The sequence below is a fragment of the Pteronotus mesoamericanus genome, unplaced genomic scaffold (genome assembly GCF_021234165.1).
Source record: "Pteronotus mesoamericanus isolate MK-2021 breed Mesoamerican mustached bat unplaced genomic scaffold, CSHL_Meso_final contig_90, whole genome shotgun sequence".
NCBI classification, from domain to species: Eukaryota; Metazoa; Chordata; class Mammalia; order Chiroptera; family Mormoopidae; genus Pteronotus; species Pteronotus mesoamericanus.
In genome coordinates this window covers 21,747,809-21,764,336 of record NW_026555277.1, presented here as the reverse complement: position 1 = coordinate 21,764,336, position 16,528 = coordinate 21,747,809, and the positions used below count along the sequence as shown (strand labels likewise).

Genomic DNA, 16,528 nt, shown 5'->3' with positions numbered 1-16,528 from the left:
CGGCATGTCATCAATGTTATAACAAAACGATGTTACTTGAGGACCTGCTATATGTTCTTCATATAAAAATCACAAGATTTATCTTGGCTGGTGTAGCTCAGTGGATTGAGCACTGGCCTGGGAACCAGAGCATTGCTGGTTCAATTCCCAATCAGGGCACCTGCCTGGGTTGCAGGCCAGGCCCCCAGTAGAGGGTGCATTGAGAGGCAACCACACATTTCTTTCTCTCTCTTTCTCTCTTCCTTTCCCACTGACTAAAAATAAATAAATAAAATCTTTTAAAAAAATCACAAAATTTCTCAGAAAATTCATAAATAACTGAAATTGAATTCCTCAATGATTCTGTCAATCTGCTCTCTATAGCTTCCTTTCCTTGATAACTTCCCTTTTCCTAAGTGGGGTTGGAGGGTGGGGAAATATCTAACTGTTCTAAGGCTGCTTTTTTCTTCTTATTTTCTTTTATACTCTTTGTCTCTGCTTTTGATCAAAGATCTTAACCTATAGACTCACCTTCCTCATATAAAAGTTAACTTTTAGTAATACTTTTAACTATTGTAAATGTCTTTGAGTTATTTCTGGAGATCCCACACACATCTGCCCAACTGAATGAGCCTCCATTGGAGCCTATTAAAATATTAATCCTGAATGTGCACCTCATCGAAATCCACCGAGCTTTAGGCTTGTCTTCACTTAGCTCCTCTGGTGAGTCTCAATGAATGGCAATGAGCTATTTGGCTCCCTGTCCTGAATTTGACTCTGCTCTGCCCAAAGCAAGTTACATGGCTAAGCCGAGCGGGGAGGGGAAACCTGTAGACTACTCAAAGTATGGATACAGAAATATATGATTTTTTAGGGGGCATTACTCTAACAATCTTCCATACCTTTGAATTCTCTGTTACTTTCCTCAAGTAATTACAGTGGCTATCAATCTGCCTGTTGAATTTATCACCTAGCCTTAGGCTCATCTGGTAAGGGTCATAGAACCAAACCAATAAACACAAATAGTACTATAATTCACCACAAATTTAATAATAACCTTGCCTTTTATAACCAATACAGCAATATTATAAACTCCAATATGCTCATGTGTTTTATTGGACTCTAAGCCTTAATAATTAGCTCGTATTTCTGGTTTCTCTCAGAACCTCAAAGGAACCCCACATGTATCAGGGATACGAAGGACCCAGGGATTAATGATTTAAACCACAGATCAATTTTTTAATAAAGCTATTCAAAACCTAATATATGATTTGTTTAATTCAGTTCAAGGTGTTTGTCCTCCATAATGACGCTGAATATATTCAGAGAGCAATTGATACTAATTGGTAATTACAAGAAAAACAAAACAAAACACTTGTGTCCTCTCCATATATACCACAGAAGATCACTGTTGTGCTTCCAAACATGAGCTGTAATTTGGGTCTGGTCATTAGGTCCCTTTACCTCATCCAAGCACTAGATTCTACCACTCTCCACTGAGGATTTCCACTAATACATTTCAGAAAACATAATTAAACATCCTTAATCTTTCAGGTTGTATTACTGGCCTTCCAGAAAATAAATTTTCAACAAACCAAATTTTTTTTTTTAATAGCCAGAGGGAGATATTGTTTCCTGAGCACATGAGTTTGAAACCAGATAATAATACAAGGAATCCATCAGTTATAGATAAACCTTAAAAATAAACACCAACAGGATAATATGATACCAAGTAAAAAATTATCTTGATACATACCTGAATTACCTCATAAAGGTGTATTTGAACACTCCCTAACATGAGAGTGTATTTGTCTTCATTGTCACATTGCATTAGATCCAAGTAAATATTATTTCGTACATCATCTTGCCGTCTGGGAACCTTGATATAAATATATATAAAAAAGCATTAAAGCCCTAGCTGGTGTGGCTCAGTGGATTGAGTACTGGCCTGAGAACCAAAAAAGTATTACATTTTCAGTATGCATTTCAGATATAATTTCTGAATAAATATGAGACCTGTCCAGAAAAAGTCCAGCCATTATTACTATAATGAGAACGATTTGCGTGACATCAATATAACCTGCCAGCCAAGGAGAGTGGGCTGGAATGCGCATGCATGAACAATAACAACTTCACTGTACTAGTCAGTGGAGGCAGTAGACACTGTTGAGTCAGCATGTGCACTGTGTGGCTGCTGCATTCAAAATGACTGAGTGAGCAGAGCAATGAAACTGCATAAAACTTTGCGTTAAGCTTGAATATTCCTCCGTGGAAACTATTAAGATAATTCAGAAGGCCACAGCTATGGGCATCTGGTGACTGGCAGCTTCCTCACGACAATGTGCCCACTCATGCGTCAAGTCTCATGCAGTTTTTTGCCCAAACATAAAACCACCCAGGCGACTCAGCCCCCATACAGTCCAGATTTGGCACCGTGTAACTTCTGGCTTTTTCCAAAACTAAAATCACCTTTGAAAGCAAAAAGATTTTAGACCATCGATGATATTCAGGAAAATATGAGGGGACAGCTGGTGGCAATTGGGAGAACTGTGTGAGGTCCCAAGGTACCTACTTTGAATAGAACTGAGATGTCATTGTCCTGTGTACAATGCATCTTGTATCTTCTTCAATAAATGTCTCTATTTTTCATATTACATGACCAGATACTTTCTGGACAGACCTCACACATCCATAAACTATATTATATTATTGTCCATATCTAATGATTAGTTTTCATGTTATTAGCCTTATAATTTTCTAATCTCAGAGTCACATATACCCTAATGCCAATAAAAGTCAGGATTTTGTTTATGTCTAATGTAAATTACAGTCTTTTTGAAACACCGATGCCTACATTCTTCCTTTTAACTCTACACAGAAGTTTGGCTTCAACATCAACCAAAAATGTAATATCAAAGGTAATCTAATATCCAGTCCAAATAATCTAGATAATCCGAAAATCCAATACCAAAAGACACCGGTATTAATATCCTTTTCAGTCTTTTTTCTTTAACTTTTTGATAAAATGTACACTGTTTTCTCAACTTGGAACTTTGAAATCTGTAATACAATACCGTATTTATGTCACCTTTAAAATCCATACACTCTTGCCCTGACTGGTATGGCTCAGTGAATTGGGCATCGTCCCACAACTGAAAGATCACCAGTTAGATTCCCAGTCAAGGTACAGGCCTGAGCTGTTGGCCAGGTCCCCAGCGGGGGGCATACAAGAGGTAACCGTTTCTCTTCCCTCTCTCTCTCTCCTCCTATCTCTAAAAATAAATAAAATTTTTTTAAAAAATCCATATACTCTTGCTGATTAGAAAGAAATCTCATGCCTCCCCACCCAAGATTCTAAGTGTCTTTAAAAAATAAATTTAACTGAGACATAATCGACACATAACATTGCATCACTTTTAGGTATATAACATAATGATTTGATATTTGTATATATTGCAAGATGAGTATCACAATAAGTTTAATTAACATCCACCACCACACAGTTACAATTTTTTTCTTGGATGAGAACTTTTAAGATCAACTGTCTTAGCAACTTTCAAATATACAATTTTATTAACTATTGTCACCGTGCCATACATTAGATATCCAGAACATATTTATTGGGTTGGCCAAAACAGTTCATTTGTAAGATGGCTCTAGTAGTGCTTAGTTGTCTTTAACTTTAATTCAAAACAGCTTTGTTAGATTGTATTATGACAGATGTCATATTAGCACACATTTTTAAAAAAACACATCAAAATTGGTGAATTTTGGGGTAGTCATTTTAATATTGAAGATGGAAGAAAAATAAGCAACATTTTTGGCATATTATGCTTTATTATTTCAAGAAAGGTAAAAACGCAACTGAAATGCAAAAAACAGATTTGTTCTGTGCACGGAGAAGGTGCTGTGATTGATCGAACATGTCAAAAGTGGTTTGCAAAGTTTCGTGCTGGAGATTTCTGGCTAGACAATGCTCCATGGTCAGGTAGACCAGTTGAAGCTGATAGCGATCAAGTCGAGACATTGAGAAAAATCATTATACTACGTGGGAGATAGCCGACATGCTCAAAATATCCAAATCAATAAAATTATTGGTGAAAATGAAAAATGTCTTTTATTTTATGGAAAAAAACCTAAACAGACTTTTTGGTCAACCCAATGTCTTGTAACTGGAAGTTTGTATCTTTCGACCACTTTCAGCCATGTCAGCCACCCCAGAGCTCTGCCTGTGGCAACCACCAATCTCTTCTCTGTGTGCATGAGTGAGGTTGCAGGACTTTTTTTTTAGATTCCACATTTATGTGAGATCATGAAGCATTTGCCTTTCTCTAACTTATTTCACTCAGCACATTGTCTTGCAGGTCCATCCATGTTGTTGCAAATGGCAGGATTTCTTTCTTTTTATGACTGAATGTTTCATTTTTAAAAGTGTTTAAATCTATTCATCCTGGATGGCACTTATGTTCTTTTCCATGTAAATAATGCTGCAATGAACATGGAGGTGTAGATACCTTCTCCAGATAATAGTTTTGTTTTCTTCAAATACCCACAAGTAAAGTTACTGGATCATATGGTTATTCTATTTTTAATTTTTTGAGGAGCTTCCATACTGTTTTCAATAGTGGTTGCACCAATTTACATTCTTGCCAATAGTGCACAAGGGTTCCCTTTTCTCCACATCCTTGCCAATACTTGCTATTTCTTGTTTTTTAGATCATAACCATTTTAACAGGTGTGAGGTGATATCTCCCTATGGTTTTGATTTGCATTTCCCTGATTATTACTAACGATGAGCACCTTTTCATGTACCTGTTGGCCATTTGGATATCTTTTCTGGAAAATTGTCTATTCAAACCCTCTGCCCATTTTTAATTGGATTATTTTTTTTCTGTTAAGTTGCATGAGTCCTTTATATATGTATATATATTTGGATACTGATCTCTTATCAGATATATGACTTACAAATATTTTCTCCCATTTTGTAGGTTGTGCTTTCATTTTGTAGATGCTAATGAGAGTTATATATTTGAGGGGGGGATTGTTATAAAGACTGAAGAGATTATTCCATGCTAAAATAATTGGAGGGATTTTATATAAGAAAAAAGGAGAGAGGGAAAGGGGGAGAGGAGAAAAAAAGAAATGTACTATGAACTGAATGTTCGCATCCCCTCAAAATTCCTATGTTGTATCCGAAATGTCCAGTGCGATGGTATTTGTAGGTAGGGTGTTTGGGAGGTAATTAGGCCATGAGGGTAGAACCCTCATGAATTGGATTAGTGCCCTTGTAAGAAGAGACACAAAAAAGATGATCTCTCTGCTCCCTGCCATATCACTGTGACAACAGGAAGAAGGCCATCCACAAACCAGGAAGCAGGGGAAGCAGGCTCCCACCAGACAATGGATCTGCCATCACCTTATCTTGCTTCCCATTCTCCAGAAAGATGAGAAATAAATGTTTGTTTCTTTAAGCCACCCAGTCTACAGTAATTTGTTAGAGCAGCCCAAAATGACTAAGCCGGGGTAGGAGAGGGTAGGTAGATGGGAGGGGAAGAGCAAGACAGAGAAAAATGCATGTGTGATAAACCACAGGCAGTAAGATGTCAGGGAAAAAGACCACCAAGATTGTGCATTTTACAGTAAGCTATTCATTTAAAAATACATTAATTAGTTTAAAATATATAAATAGAATACTGTAAAATATCAAGTAAAAAGGTACTGCTTTTGTTTCTTTCCTATCACCCCAAAATATATAATTAATTTAGCATATTTGAAACAAATGCATCCTTATAACTAGAAAAGAGTGTTAACATTACCTGTACAGAAAAATACTTCACTTCATCAAACTTAATTATACTTTTCTTTTTATCATTGTTTTGTAGTGTGTTCTGGGGTTGCAAGGCATATGCTTTTGTACATTTCACAACATTGTTTACAGAGATGCGAACGCACAAATTACTGCAATGCTGCAAATCAACTGAAAACACAAGTATTTAGGAAGCAAATTTTGTTGTAATTGAACAATAACATATTATAAAATTTATCCATTAAACAACGCAGGCTAAAACCTAGGAATCAACCAATAAATAAAGAGGCAATTGTAAAGTATATTAAACAATAAAAAAAGTCCATTAAAATAGTGTTTTTGTCCATCAATGTTAGTTAGGTACAGTATAAGTAGGAAAAGGTTGATTCTTCCTTAGATCAATTCTCATATTTTTATCCTTACATTTCCATTATAAATCTTTTGTAATTTTTCTACATTTTAAGGTGAATAAACATTTACATTATATTGTTGAAAATTTTTTCAACTATAATTATATAGAAATTCAAGAATATGTCATTTGAAAGCAATTTATTTTTAATTTTAAGACATCAAAATTTAAAGCAGCATTCTACTCTAATTCACTTCACTATATACTTCACTTATATTATACTGGCCTGCATTTTTATCTTTCATAGCACTCATGCATTAAAACAATTTTGTTTTTATGATTTAACTATCTTCAACAATCTCTATATTATATAGAATTCTCTTCACTAAATCATCTATACAAAAAGAAACACCAAGTCTTCAAATTTAGACTGGGTTAATGCCACGATAAATCTAATCCTAGGTATTCAGCTTATTTAAAGGCACTGAGATAAATAAATCCTTTAAATAATGTTTAAGAGAAGCACAGTCATTACTTATATATAAATTAGTACTATAAATTCCAAGATACATATTTCTCTTTTAACTTATATGGTGACTGACGTGGGTGACAGATGACGGAAAATCTTTTGTCGCTCTCCACGTCACACAGTGGAGTCCACACACCTCTGTGCTTAACTCTCGCCTGGGCCTGTGACTCCTTGAACACGCAGTGGACATGCCCAGGGCTGGGACTTGGATAAGGTCAGAGAGGGGCTAGCCAGGGTGCAAAACCTAAGAGGACACCAAAAACTTCAGCAATGAAGATAAGTAATATTTTAATGTAATATATTTTTAAAATCAAAATGAATACAGAAAGAATAATAAAAGACAGGCCCTGGGGCTACACAGAAAGGAAGTTCTAACAGTTTCCGCATCCAGGCTCAGTCCCGTCTCCCGGGCATTCTCACTAAAGCACCAGACACATAAATGAGCCAGTTTAGATATTCCAGCTGTTTTGAACCTCAGCTGTCATAATGGTACACAAGTACTGCCTAGTGAATGCACAGAGAGTGATTAATAATAGTTAATGTCTGAAGCCAGTAAGTCTGAGTGTCTTGTAATGCAGTAACATGTAACTGAAACAGTGATACATGATCATAGCGTGGTTCTTGAATTTTAAAAAAAGGATACTCTGAGGTGTAAAATAACTGCAGTTCTTTATATGAATAGCCAGACAGCCAACCTATAACAATCAAAATAAAAACACAGTGAATGAATTTTTTAAAGTTAACTTTTCTTCCATTTTACTCTATACTGAACTATATATTTTTTAAAAGCTCCACTTTGTTAGTCTTTCTCATTAGAAATAATTTAATGATTGGAAAACACCAGAAAGCATAAATACAGAAAAAAATAGGCAGGATTTGTTCAAAATAAACCTAAAATGAATAAGAGTACAAAGCAAAACAATGGTTCATTACCAACTTAAATCCTGTAATCACTCTTTGAGTAATTTTTATTTTATATTAGGTTAGACGTGGTAAAATGTAACATCTTGCATATCATAATAAGAAATATGGCTTGCTTGAGATAAGCTTTTTTATCCAGTATCCTAAAACCTCTTTATTCATTCAACAATCATTCATTAACTATAATATGCCAAGGACTGAAATATTCATTTTCTCTTATAGAAAGTGTTTCTAAATGTTAAAGAAAATTGTATCTAGTGTTTAACCATAAAATTAAATACACAATGAATACAGAAGCACTTAAAAGTGACATGCAATATTAGCCAAATATATTTAGCATGTTTGTCTTTTATAAAAAAGAGCAAAAGTAACAACAATATTATATTAAACATTATGAAACAAAATAAATGCCCCAACAATATTTTTAAATGTAATGTAATTGGCTGGATAGCAATACAGAACAAGAGGTTAGCATTCAATATTTAATTAAAAGAATACTGTACCTTAATGAATCCAAAAGAAGAAAATATTATGGTCCAATTCTTAAGGAAACATAGGTATGAAATATTAGGGTAAAGAAAAGATTCTACATTTTCAAATTCAAAGTGGGATGGGAGTAATGCCTATTATATAATCTAGGAGGGATTTTAAATGTTTTTGCCGTATGTGATTCCATAAATCATTGTTTATTTCTTAAAATTGGGTTGTATATAGGAGGATAGAACAGGAAAGTATAGCTATAATTTTGTATTGTATAATTCTACACAATGCAAATCACTGACTGCCTGCCAAGAATCTCAACGTGAAGCCATGAGCAACAACCTTAATTTTCCTTATGTTTCAAGAGCTCTTTATATTTTTACATAATAGATCCATAATACAGAAAAGATAATTTCTATTCAAATATAAAAAAAGATTTAACACTCAAAAATATAATGATTATTCATAGATTTTCAGATAACAAAAAAATATTACCACAGAATCTGAGACCCACCTGCAGCCCAAAGCAATTAACCATGTCAGGATCTTCACCCCCAAACACTCTCAAATAGGCGTTTAAAACAAGAAAGCAACCAGAAAGCTACTCACAAAAACACTTCCTGTGTCCAATTTTAGGACACAGGTTTTTCAGATCTTTTTCTGAAAATGGGGTGTGGCTATCAGAAGCAGGGGTAGTGGGTAGTGACGTAGTTATCATTGTTTACACACATGCAAACCTTGCCAAATATTTCAAAATAAGTCACAGAACTTTCAAAGAGGAACTGGTGAGACTAAATCATGAATTGGGAAGAGCTATCAATTACATGCTAAACATCTCTGTCAAAAACTTCCAGTGGACCTTTAACAGAAGCTTTTTCATATCTAGCAACATATAATTCAAATGAGGGAAATACAAATTAGAAAGTTATAAAGTGTGAGTGAAATCAGAATGGTTTTCAATATGTCAGTTCTCAGAAGATGTAGAAGTCATATTCAAGAGTATGGATTATAGGTTTGTTTACATTGCTCTCAGATCTAGCGGCTGATTTCTGTATATGTTCCTCCAAGATGGGGAAATCCTTCGCCAATTTAATGTGCAAGAAGGACTTTCATCCCACCTCCAAATCCAATATCAAAAAAGTATGGATGGCAGAACAGAAAATATCATATGATAAGAAGAAGCAAGAAGAATTAATGCAGCAGTATCTGAAAGAACAAGAATCATATGATAATAGATTGTTTATGGGAGATGAACGTGTAAAGAATGGTCTTAACTTCATGTATGAGGCTCCGCCAGGAGCTAAAAAAGAAAACAAAGAGAAAGAAGAAACAAAAGGTGAGACTGAATACAAATTTGAGTGGCAGAAAGGCCCGCACGAGAAAAATATGCCAAAGATGACATGAACGTCTAAGATCAGCCCTTTGGTATTCGGGTTTGAAATGTGAGGTGCATTAAATGTCACAAATGGGGCCATGACAACACAGATCGAGAATGTCCTTTGTTTGGTCTTGCTGGAATCAATGCAAGTTCAGTTCCTGCTGATGGCTCAGGGCCATCCATGCACCCCTCTGAGCTAATAGCAGAGATGAGAAACAGTGGGTTTGCATTGAAACGAAATGTACTGGGGAGAAACTTGACTGCAAATGATCCATCTCAGGAATATGTTGCAAGTGAGGGTGAAGAAGATCCAGAAGTCGAATTTTTAAAGTCACTGACAACCAAACAAAAACAGAAACTTCTCAGGAAATTGGATCGACCTGAGAAGAAAGAAAAGAAAAAGAAAAAAGATAGAAAAGAGAAAAAGCTTCAGAAGAGCAGAAGTAAACAAAAAAAAAAACCCCATAAAAACAAATCCTCCTCCTCCTCCTCTTCCTCTTCCTGTGGTGAGACTTCAGAAAGCAGCAGTGAGAGTGATAACAAAGAAAAAAAAATACAAAAGAAGAAAAGAAAGAAAAACAAATGTTCAAGAAATAAAAACAGTGATATAGAAGAAAAGGACAAGCCTAGGAATAGAAAACTTTATGAAGAACTTTCTAGCAATCACTGTAACGAGGAAAAAGCCAAGGAAGAGTCTAGATTTTTAAAACAAGAGAGTTCTAGGGAGACTAGCAAATGGAGTCATTCTGATTTTGACAGAGTCCAGAAGCTATAACCACAGCCTAGAGAAGAGAAGTTCTGAAAGAAATGAGAGGAGCAGCAGGAGCCAGAGCGGAGATGAGAGGAGCAGGAGAAGCCGGAGCAGAAGTCACAGTAGTTACAAGCAAAGGGAAATAAAACGGCCACAGCGAAGTCCCAGTGAAGAGCAGAATAGAAGAAATGACACCAGAAGCCATGGCACAGATATATACAGAAAAGGAAAAATGCAGAGAGAACGTAGCAGAAGTAGAGAGTAAAGAGAGACTGCATGTGACAATTACCTGGGAATAAAAATATCTCCACTTCTTTATCAAATACCTTTAGCAAGGGCTAATATGTATTATTGTCTTCCTAATAAAAAAACTATTTTCATTCTCCATCTCTGTGAACTGTCATATCAAGTTACAAAACTACATGAACCTCATAAGGATAAACTTTGCAAATATTTGTAAGTAATATATTTTGGAGGTATAAAAATATTTTCTGTTGATAAGGGTTTTCTGTGCCCTCTATACCTGATAAAAACCCCATATAACTTGGTGACATTTTCTTTGTTCTGAAACATCATTAAAAGAATGATAATACAATAGAATGGGTAGAATTTATTTCTTTAAAACTTTTTTTAAAGTTTTTACGTTTTAGTTATTGATTTTAGAGAGAAATAGAAAAACAAAGAAAAAAGTATGGATTACAGAAATTAGTATGTCAACATAATGATATGCATAATTGTTTATGGACAAAAGTGATTTCAAAGAATCTTTTCTAAGTTTAGATTCAGACAGTGAAGGCATATATTCCAACTTTGATTGTGACATAAGAAAAAAAGAGTTCTTTATCTTTAAATGGTGGGCAACACTATTTGTAGTATCATTTGTAAAAACAAAAATGTATATGAGGTATATTAGGTTAGAAGTGGTAAAATGTAGCATCTTGCATATCATAATAAGAAATATGCATTGCTTGAGATAAGCTTTTTTATCCAGTATTCTAAAACCTCTTTATTCATCAATAATCATTCATAAACTATAATATGCCATGGACTGTGAGCTGTAACTATATTGTATATGGTCATTTGTAAAAACAAAAATGTATAATGAATATAACCTTATTATTTCCCCCAAAAGAGTTGTGTTAAATTAACCATGTTTTTAATCAATAAAATATATTAGTATATGAGGAGCTAGAGAAGAGGAATAAGAGAAACTCTCATTTCACAGCCAAAAATTACTCTCATAGTGTTCAGAGAAAAAAGATAACTATAAAAGAATACCACCATATTTGATAGCTCTAAATATACAGAGATCCTCACGTCCTATACATTATAGCACTCAAAAGAGAAAACAGATTTTTCTGGTCCTCAGTCTAGATATTAGGTCCTACCTGTGTGTTCATGTATACGTGTTTGATTTTTGTTTCAGGGGTTTATTATATTTTGGATGAAAGACAGGTGTAGGGTCAATTTTCAAACTATAGCTCAAAGGTTCCTAAATCTGACAATAAATACAATCACCTGAAGAGCTCAATAGAAATACGGATTCCTAGGCTCTATTCTCAAATTCTAAGTGAGTGGATTTTAGGTTGGGCCCAAGAATCAATGATTTTAAAAATTATTCCAGGTGATTCTTATGTAACTTGGGTTTGGAAATCCCTAATAGTACCTAATATAGAAAACTTTTTTTCTGTGAATCACGATGTTTTCCAAAATTTCAGTGATTATTAGAATGCTTTTCTGACTCATGAAAATGAAAAACTAATGAATATATCATTAGAGAGTACCATTTTTTATACATACTTTTTGATTACCAAATACTAAACATTGACTATTCTTAATGTAAAGTAAGAAATAACTTGTACAGATTTATTAAGATTAGTCATACTTACCACATCCCCAAATGGCACCAAATTTGCTGCTTCAGGTGTTATATTCGGTTCTTTACTTTCACTTTTTCTCTGCATCTACAATGTAAATAAATTAAGATTTTAGAAGGCAAAGAAGAACATAACTAAAAGTTTACTTCAATTTTCTAAGTATCTAGTATCAGGTATTACATTAGGAAGTAGGATACTAATATGTCTAGAAAACTCATCCGTACCCTCGACAAGTTTATCAATAAGTTAGCAGAGAGACAAAGGAGAGAAGTGCATGGCAGCATAAACAATGACTTCTTGCGATCTAAAAAAAAAGACCATCGTTACAACATTCCAGCTAATCTGATGTGGACTAGGTACTGTAGCCTACAAATGTAGTGATTCTACTTGCAAATTGTCCCAATATTCCTTCAGCTATCAGTCAAGGAAGAAACTGGAATTTAATCCTTTGTAATAGTTAGTACACCGGAATGAAGCAATGAACAGATAGTTTGGGGGTCAAAGTTAAATACCAACCCACTAATATTTGTGAGTTGGTATTTAACTTTTTTCTAAGGGCTCCAGTCATTACACACAATGGTTAGTCTTTAAAAACTGTAAGACATTTTAACATAGATTTTAAAAATAAAGAGAAAGGGGTAGGGAAAATGGAGGGGAGAGGTGAAGGGAATAAGGAAAATTGCCTATTAAAAATATAACTTGAAAATTGCCACTTGCAAAAACATGGGTGGATATCAAGAAAATCATGCTAAGCAAAATAATTCAGACAGAAAAAGTTAGAATCATATGATTTCACTCATATGTGGGATATAAAGCTGAAAGCAATACATGAACAATGAAAACAAACTCATAGACACAGACAAGCATGGTGATTATCAGAGGGAAGGGGGTGGGAGGTGGTGAAGGATAAAGGGAGTCAAATAAATGGTGATGAAAGAAGACTTGACTTTGGGTGGTGGGCAAACAATACAACATACAGATGATGTATCATAGGATTGTACACTTGACACCTATACAATCGTATTAACCAACGTTGCTCCAACAAATTTAATTTTAACTCTCTAAACTTGAAAACAAGTATATTCACCCCAACCTTTGCTGAACTTGAATTAATATGACTTTATTTATAAACATTAACTTCCCCCAAATCTTTGTTGTTATGTCTTTCAAGAATTACTGTTGGATTTTTAAAGTATATAATAAATCTTTAGTCATGCTGAAATTTTTGTTTTAAGGTATATAATACCTTAGTTGTATCAAACGATTTGTTTTCTTTTTTTTTGATTTTTTTAATTTATTTTAATTTATTTTTTCAAATACATTTGTCTCTGCTTACCCCCCACCACTTTCCCTTGCCCCCTCCCTCCTTCCCTCTCTCAGCTCTTCCCCTTTGGTTTTGTCCATGAGTCCTTGCTATACGTTCCTTGACTTTCCCCTTCCCTGTTTTCTATATTTTGGATCATTTTGCTATTGTTGAGTCTAACTGGTTTAATATGTTTTATATACAGGATGGGGCAAAAGTAGATTTACAGTTTTTCATATGGAAATAATACAATAATAATACAAGAATAAATTCTGTGTTTTGCATACTTATGACTGTAAATCTACTTTTGCCCCACCCTGTATATGATTTAATTTGTAGTTTAAGGTAACTGAGTGACAATTACTGTACTGTCACAAAAATAACAAACTGTGGTACATTATATGTGTGTTTAGTGTGGAACATCTTTTTAATATTTTGATAACCTTATTATAAAGTCTACTTCAAATGTGCTTTTATTACTTTTTTGAATGTGCATCTTCTTAACAAATTCAAATTAGGAAAAAAAACTTTAAAATACTGATGCTCAATTTATCCTTAACAAAATGGCAGAAACTCCTACCTCTCCCCTCATTTTCCTAGCTTTTTATTTTTTCTTCCTCACCTGAGCAAAATTCTCTTCAATGACAGCAACATGAGCCAACCAATCATTTGCCAACATGCTATTAGAACTTTGAACGGAAGTTCTAGGAATCAGTCTCATAGCCTTCTGACGCCACCTAGAATTTCTCCTGAACCTGCAGAGAATCTTGATTTGTTGCTTCTACTATGCCTATCCTCTCTGTCACTTTTGGCCCTACCCTGAATAGAAGTCCCTTGGCATGTCTATTAAAAAGTCTGTACATTCACTCACACTGTTTTGCAGTTTCTTTCCCAATGATCTTTGTGATCCACTCTCCTCCATTCCAGTTTTCTTTGAAAACCACTAACCTACAGGCTTACCTTCCCGTAGGAAAATTCCTGCTTCCTAGCCCTAATGGAAACCTCAGTATCCTTACATTACGTATCATTTATAGCCATATGCCTGACATTGTGCTGATTCTAGCTTGAAGTGTTCCTGCCCTTAAGAATTTCAGCCTGGGACTGAAGACAGACAGGTGGAAAAACAATTACAGTTTCACTATAAGAAAATCAATTGCCAAGAAGAGAGAATTTTATCTTTATCTTTGCTCAACCCAGATCTTCTACATGGGAAAAAGAGTATTTTATTTGATTAGTCAGATCTTGCCATTCATTGTGGGAAAAAGAGTACTTTATTTGATTAGTCAGATCTTGCCATTCATTGTGTAAGCTACAGGTACATGGAGTTATTAACTCTAAAAAAGGGTTTCTTTTAATCTTCTCTTTCCCTGCCTAAGCTCAAGAGCAATGGCTCCTTTTCACCCTCTTTGGTTTTCTGTCCCCCCAAAATAAGGATACTCACAGCAAGGCCCAAGGATGATCCCCTACAGTAGCAAGGGAAAATATTAGAATTTAGCAATTTTCTTTAACAAGTAAGAAACTATACACATATAGCTGACTCTAAACAGTATACAAATAATTTGAGGAAAAGTGTGAATTTCATACTCATGCTTTCAGGGTATTGTGTTGGCTAGTTAGGTGGATTAACCAACTATATGACCTTAAGTAGTAGACTATTTAGTCTACTTTACAAGTAGATGAGAATTGACCATAAAAAAATTCATGGAAAAACATTTTTAAAAGTTGGCAAACATAAAGATGTATCATGCTAAGAGGTGTGAGGTGTGTAGTTTTAATTTGCATTTCCCTAATAGCTAGTGAAGATGAACACCTTTTCATATATCTGTTGGCCATGGGTACGTCTTCTTTGGAGAATTGTTTGTTCAGGTCCTCTGCCCAGTTTTTAATTGGCTTTGGTGTTGAGTTGTATGAGTTTGTTTGTTTGGTATCGAGTTGTATGAGTTCTTTATGTATTTTGGATATTAATCCCTTGTTGGAGCTGTTGTCTGCAAATATTTTCTCCTATTCGGTTAGTTGCCTTTTTGTTTTGTTGGCAGTTTCTTTTGCTGTGCAGAAGCTTTTTAGTTTGATATAGTTCATTTATTTTTGCTTTACTTCCCTTGCCTTTGGGGTCAAATACATAAAATCTTCTCTAAGACCAAGGTCCATAAGTTTAGTACCTATGTTTTCTTCTATGAAATTTGTTGTTTCAGATTGTATATTTAGGTCTTTGATCAATTTTGAATTGTTTGTACATGGGGACAAACTGTAGTCTAGTTTTGTCCTTTTGCATGTGGCCTTCCAACTTGCCCAGCACCATTTATTGAAGAGGCTTTCTTTCTTCCTTCCATTGCATGTTTTTGGCTCCTTTGTTAAAACTATTTACCCATATACATGTGGTTTTATTTCTGGACCCTCAATCTGTTCCACTGTTCATTTTTCTGCCATACAATGCTGCTTTGATTATCGTTGTTTTGTAGTGTAATTTGAAGTCACGTAGTGTGATACCTCAGCTTCATTCTTTTTTCTCAGGATTGCTTTGGCTACTCAGAGTATTTTGTGATTCCATGCAAATCTGATGATTTTTTTGTTCAATTTCTTTTTTTTTAAATGTCATTGGGATTTTGATGAGGATTGCGTTAATCTGTACACTGCTTTGGGTAATATGGACATTTTAACCAGACAGATTCTCCCAATCTATGAACACAAATTATCTTTCCATTTTGATGTGTCTTTTCAATCTCTTTTAATAATGCTTTGTACTTTTCAGAATATAGATCCCTCACATCCTTTGTTGAGTTTATTCCTAAATATTTTATTTTATTTTTGTTGCAATTACAAAAGGAATTATTTTTTCATTTCTTTTTCTGAAATTTCATTGTCAGTATATAGAAATGCAGTGGATTTTTGAACATTGATTTTTTTATCATGCAACTTTACTGTATTTGCTTATTGTTTCTAATAGTTTTTTGGTCAAGTCTTTAGGATTTTCTACATGTCAAGGATCGTGTCATCCACAAAATGTGACACTTTTTACTTCTTCATTCCAATTCAACAAGACAAGTATTAATAAGTGTTGAAGAGGTTGTGGAGAAAAGGAATTGTAAACTTGTACAGGCACTGTGGAAATCAGTGTGACTATTCCCCCAAAAAATTAAGAATAGAGTTACCATATG

At 34.4% G+C, this 16,528-nt stretch overlaps 1 protein-coding gene and 1 pseudogene across 1 annotated transcript in view; one reads left to right on the top strand and one right to left on the bottom strand.

Moving 5' to 3' along the window:
- C2CD6 (C2 calcium dependent domain containing 6) overlaps positions 1-14,052 on the bottom strand; it is a 59,211-nt gene extending 45,159 nt beyond the window's left edge. The window contains exons 1-5 of the mRNA XM_054586178.1: positions 13,996-14,052; positions 12,083-12,157; positions 7,307-7,358; positions 5,796-5,956; positions 1,736-1,858 (exon numbers count right to left, since the gene is read on the bottom strand). Coding sequence (XP_054442153.1) covers positions 1,736-1,858; positions 5,796-5,956; positions 7,307-7,358; positions 12,083-12,157; positions 13,996-14,052 — 468 coding nt within the window. The remainder of the gene's footprint in view (positions 1-1,735; positions 1,859-5,795; positions 5,957-7,306; positions 7,359-12,082; positions 12,158-13,995) is intronic.
- Positions 9,133-10,492, top strand: LOC129080708 (corepressor interacting with RBPJ 1-like; annotated as a pseudogene).
- Positions 14,053-16,528: the final 2,476 nt, after the last annotated feature.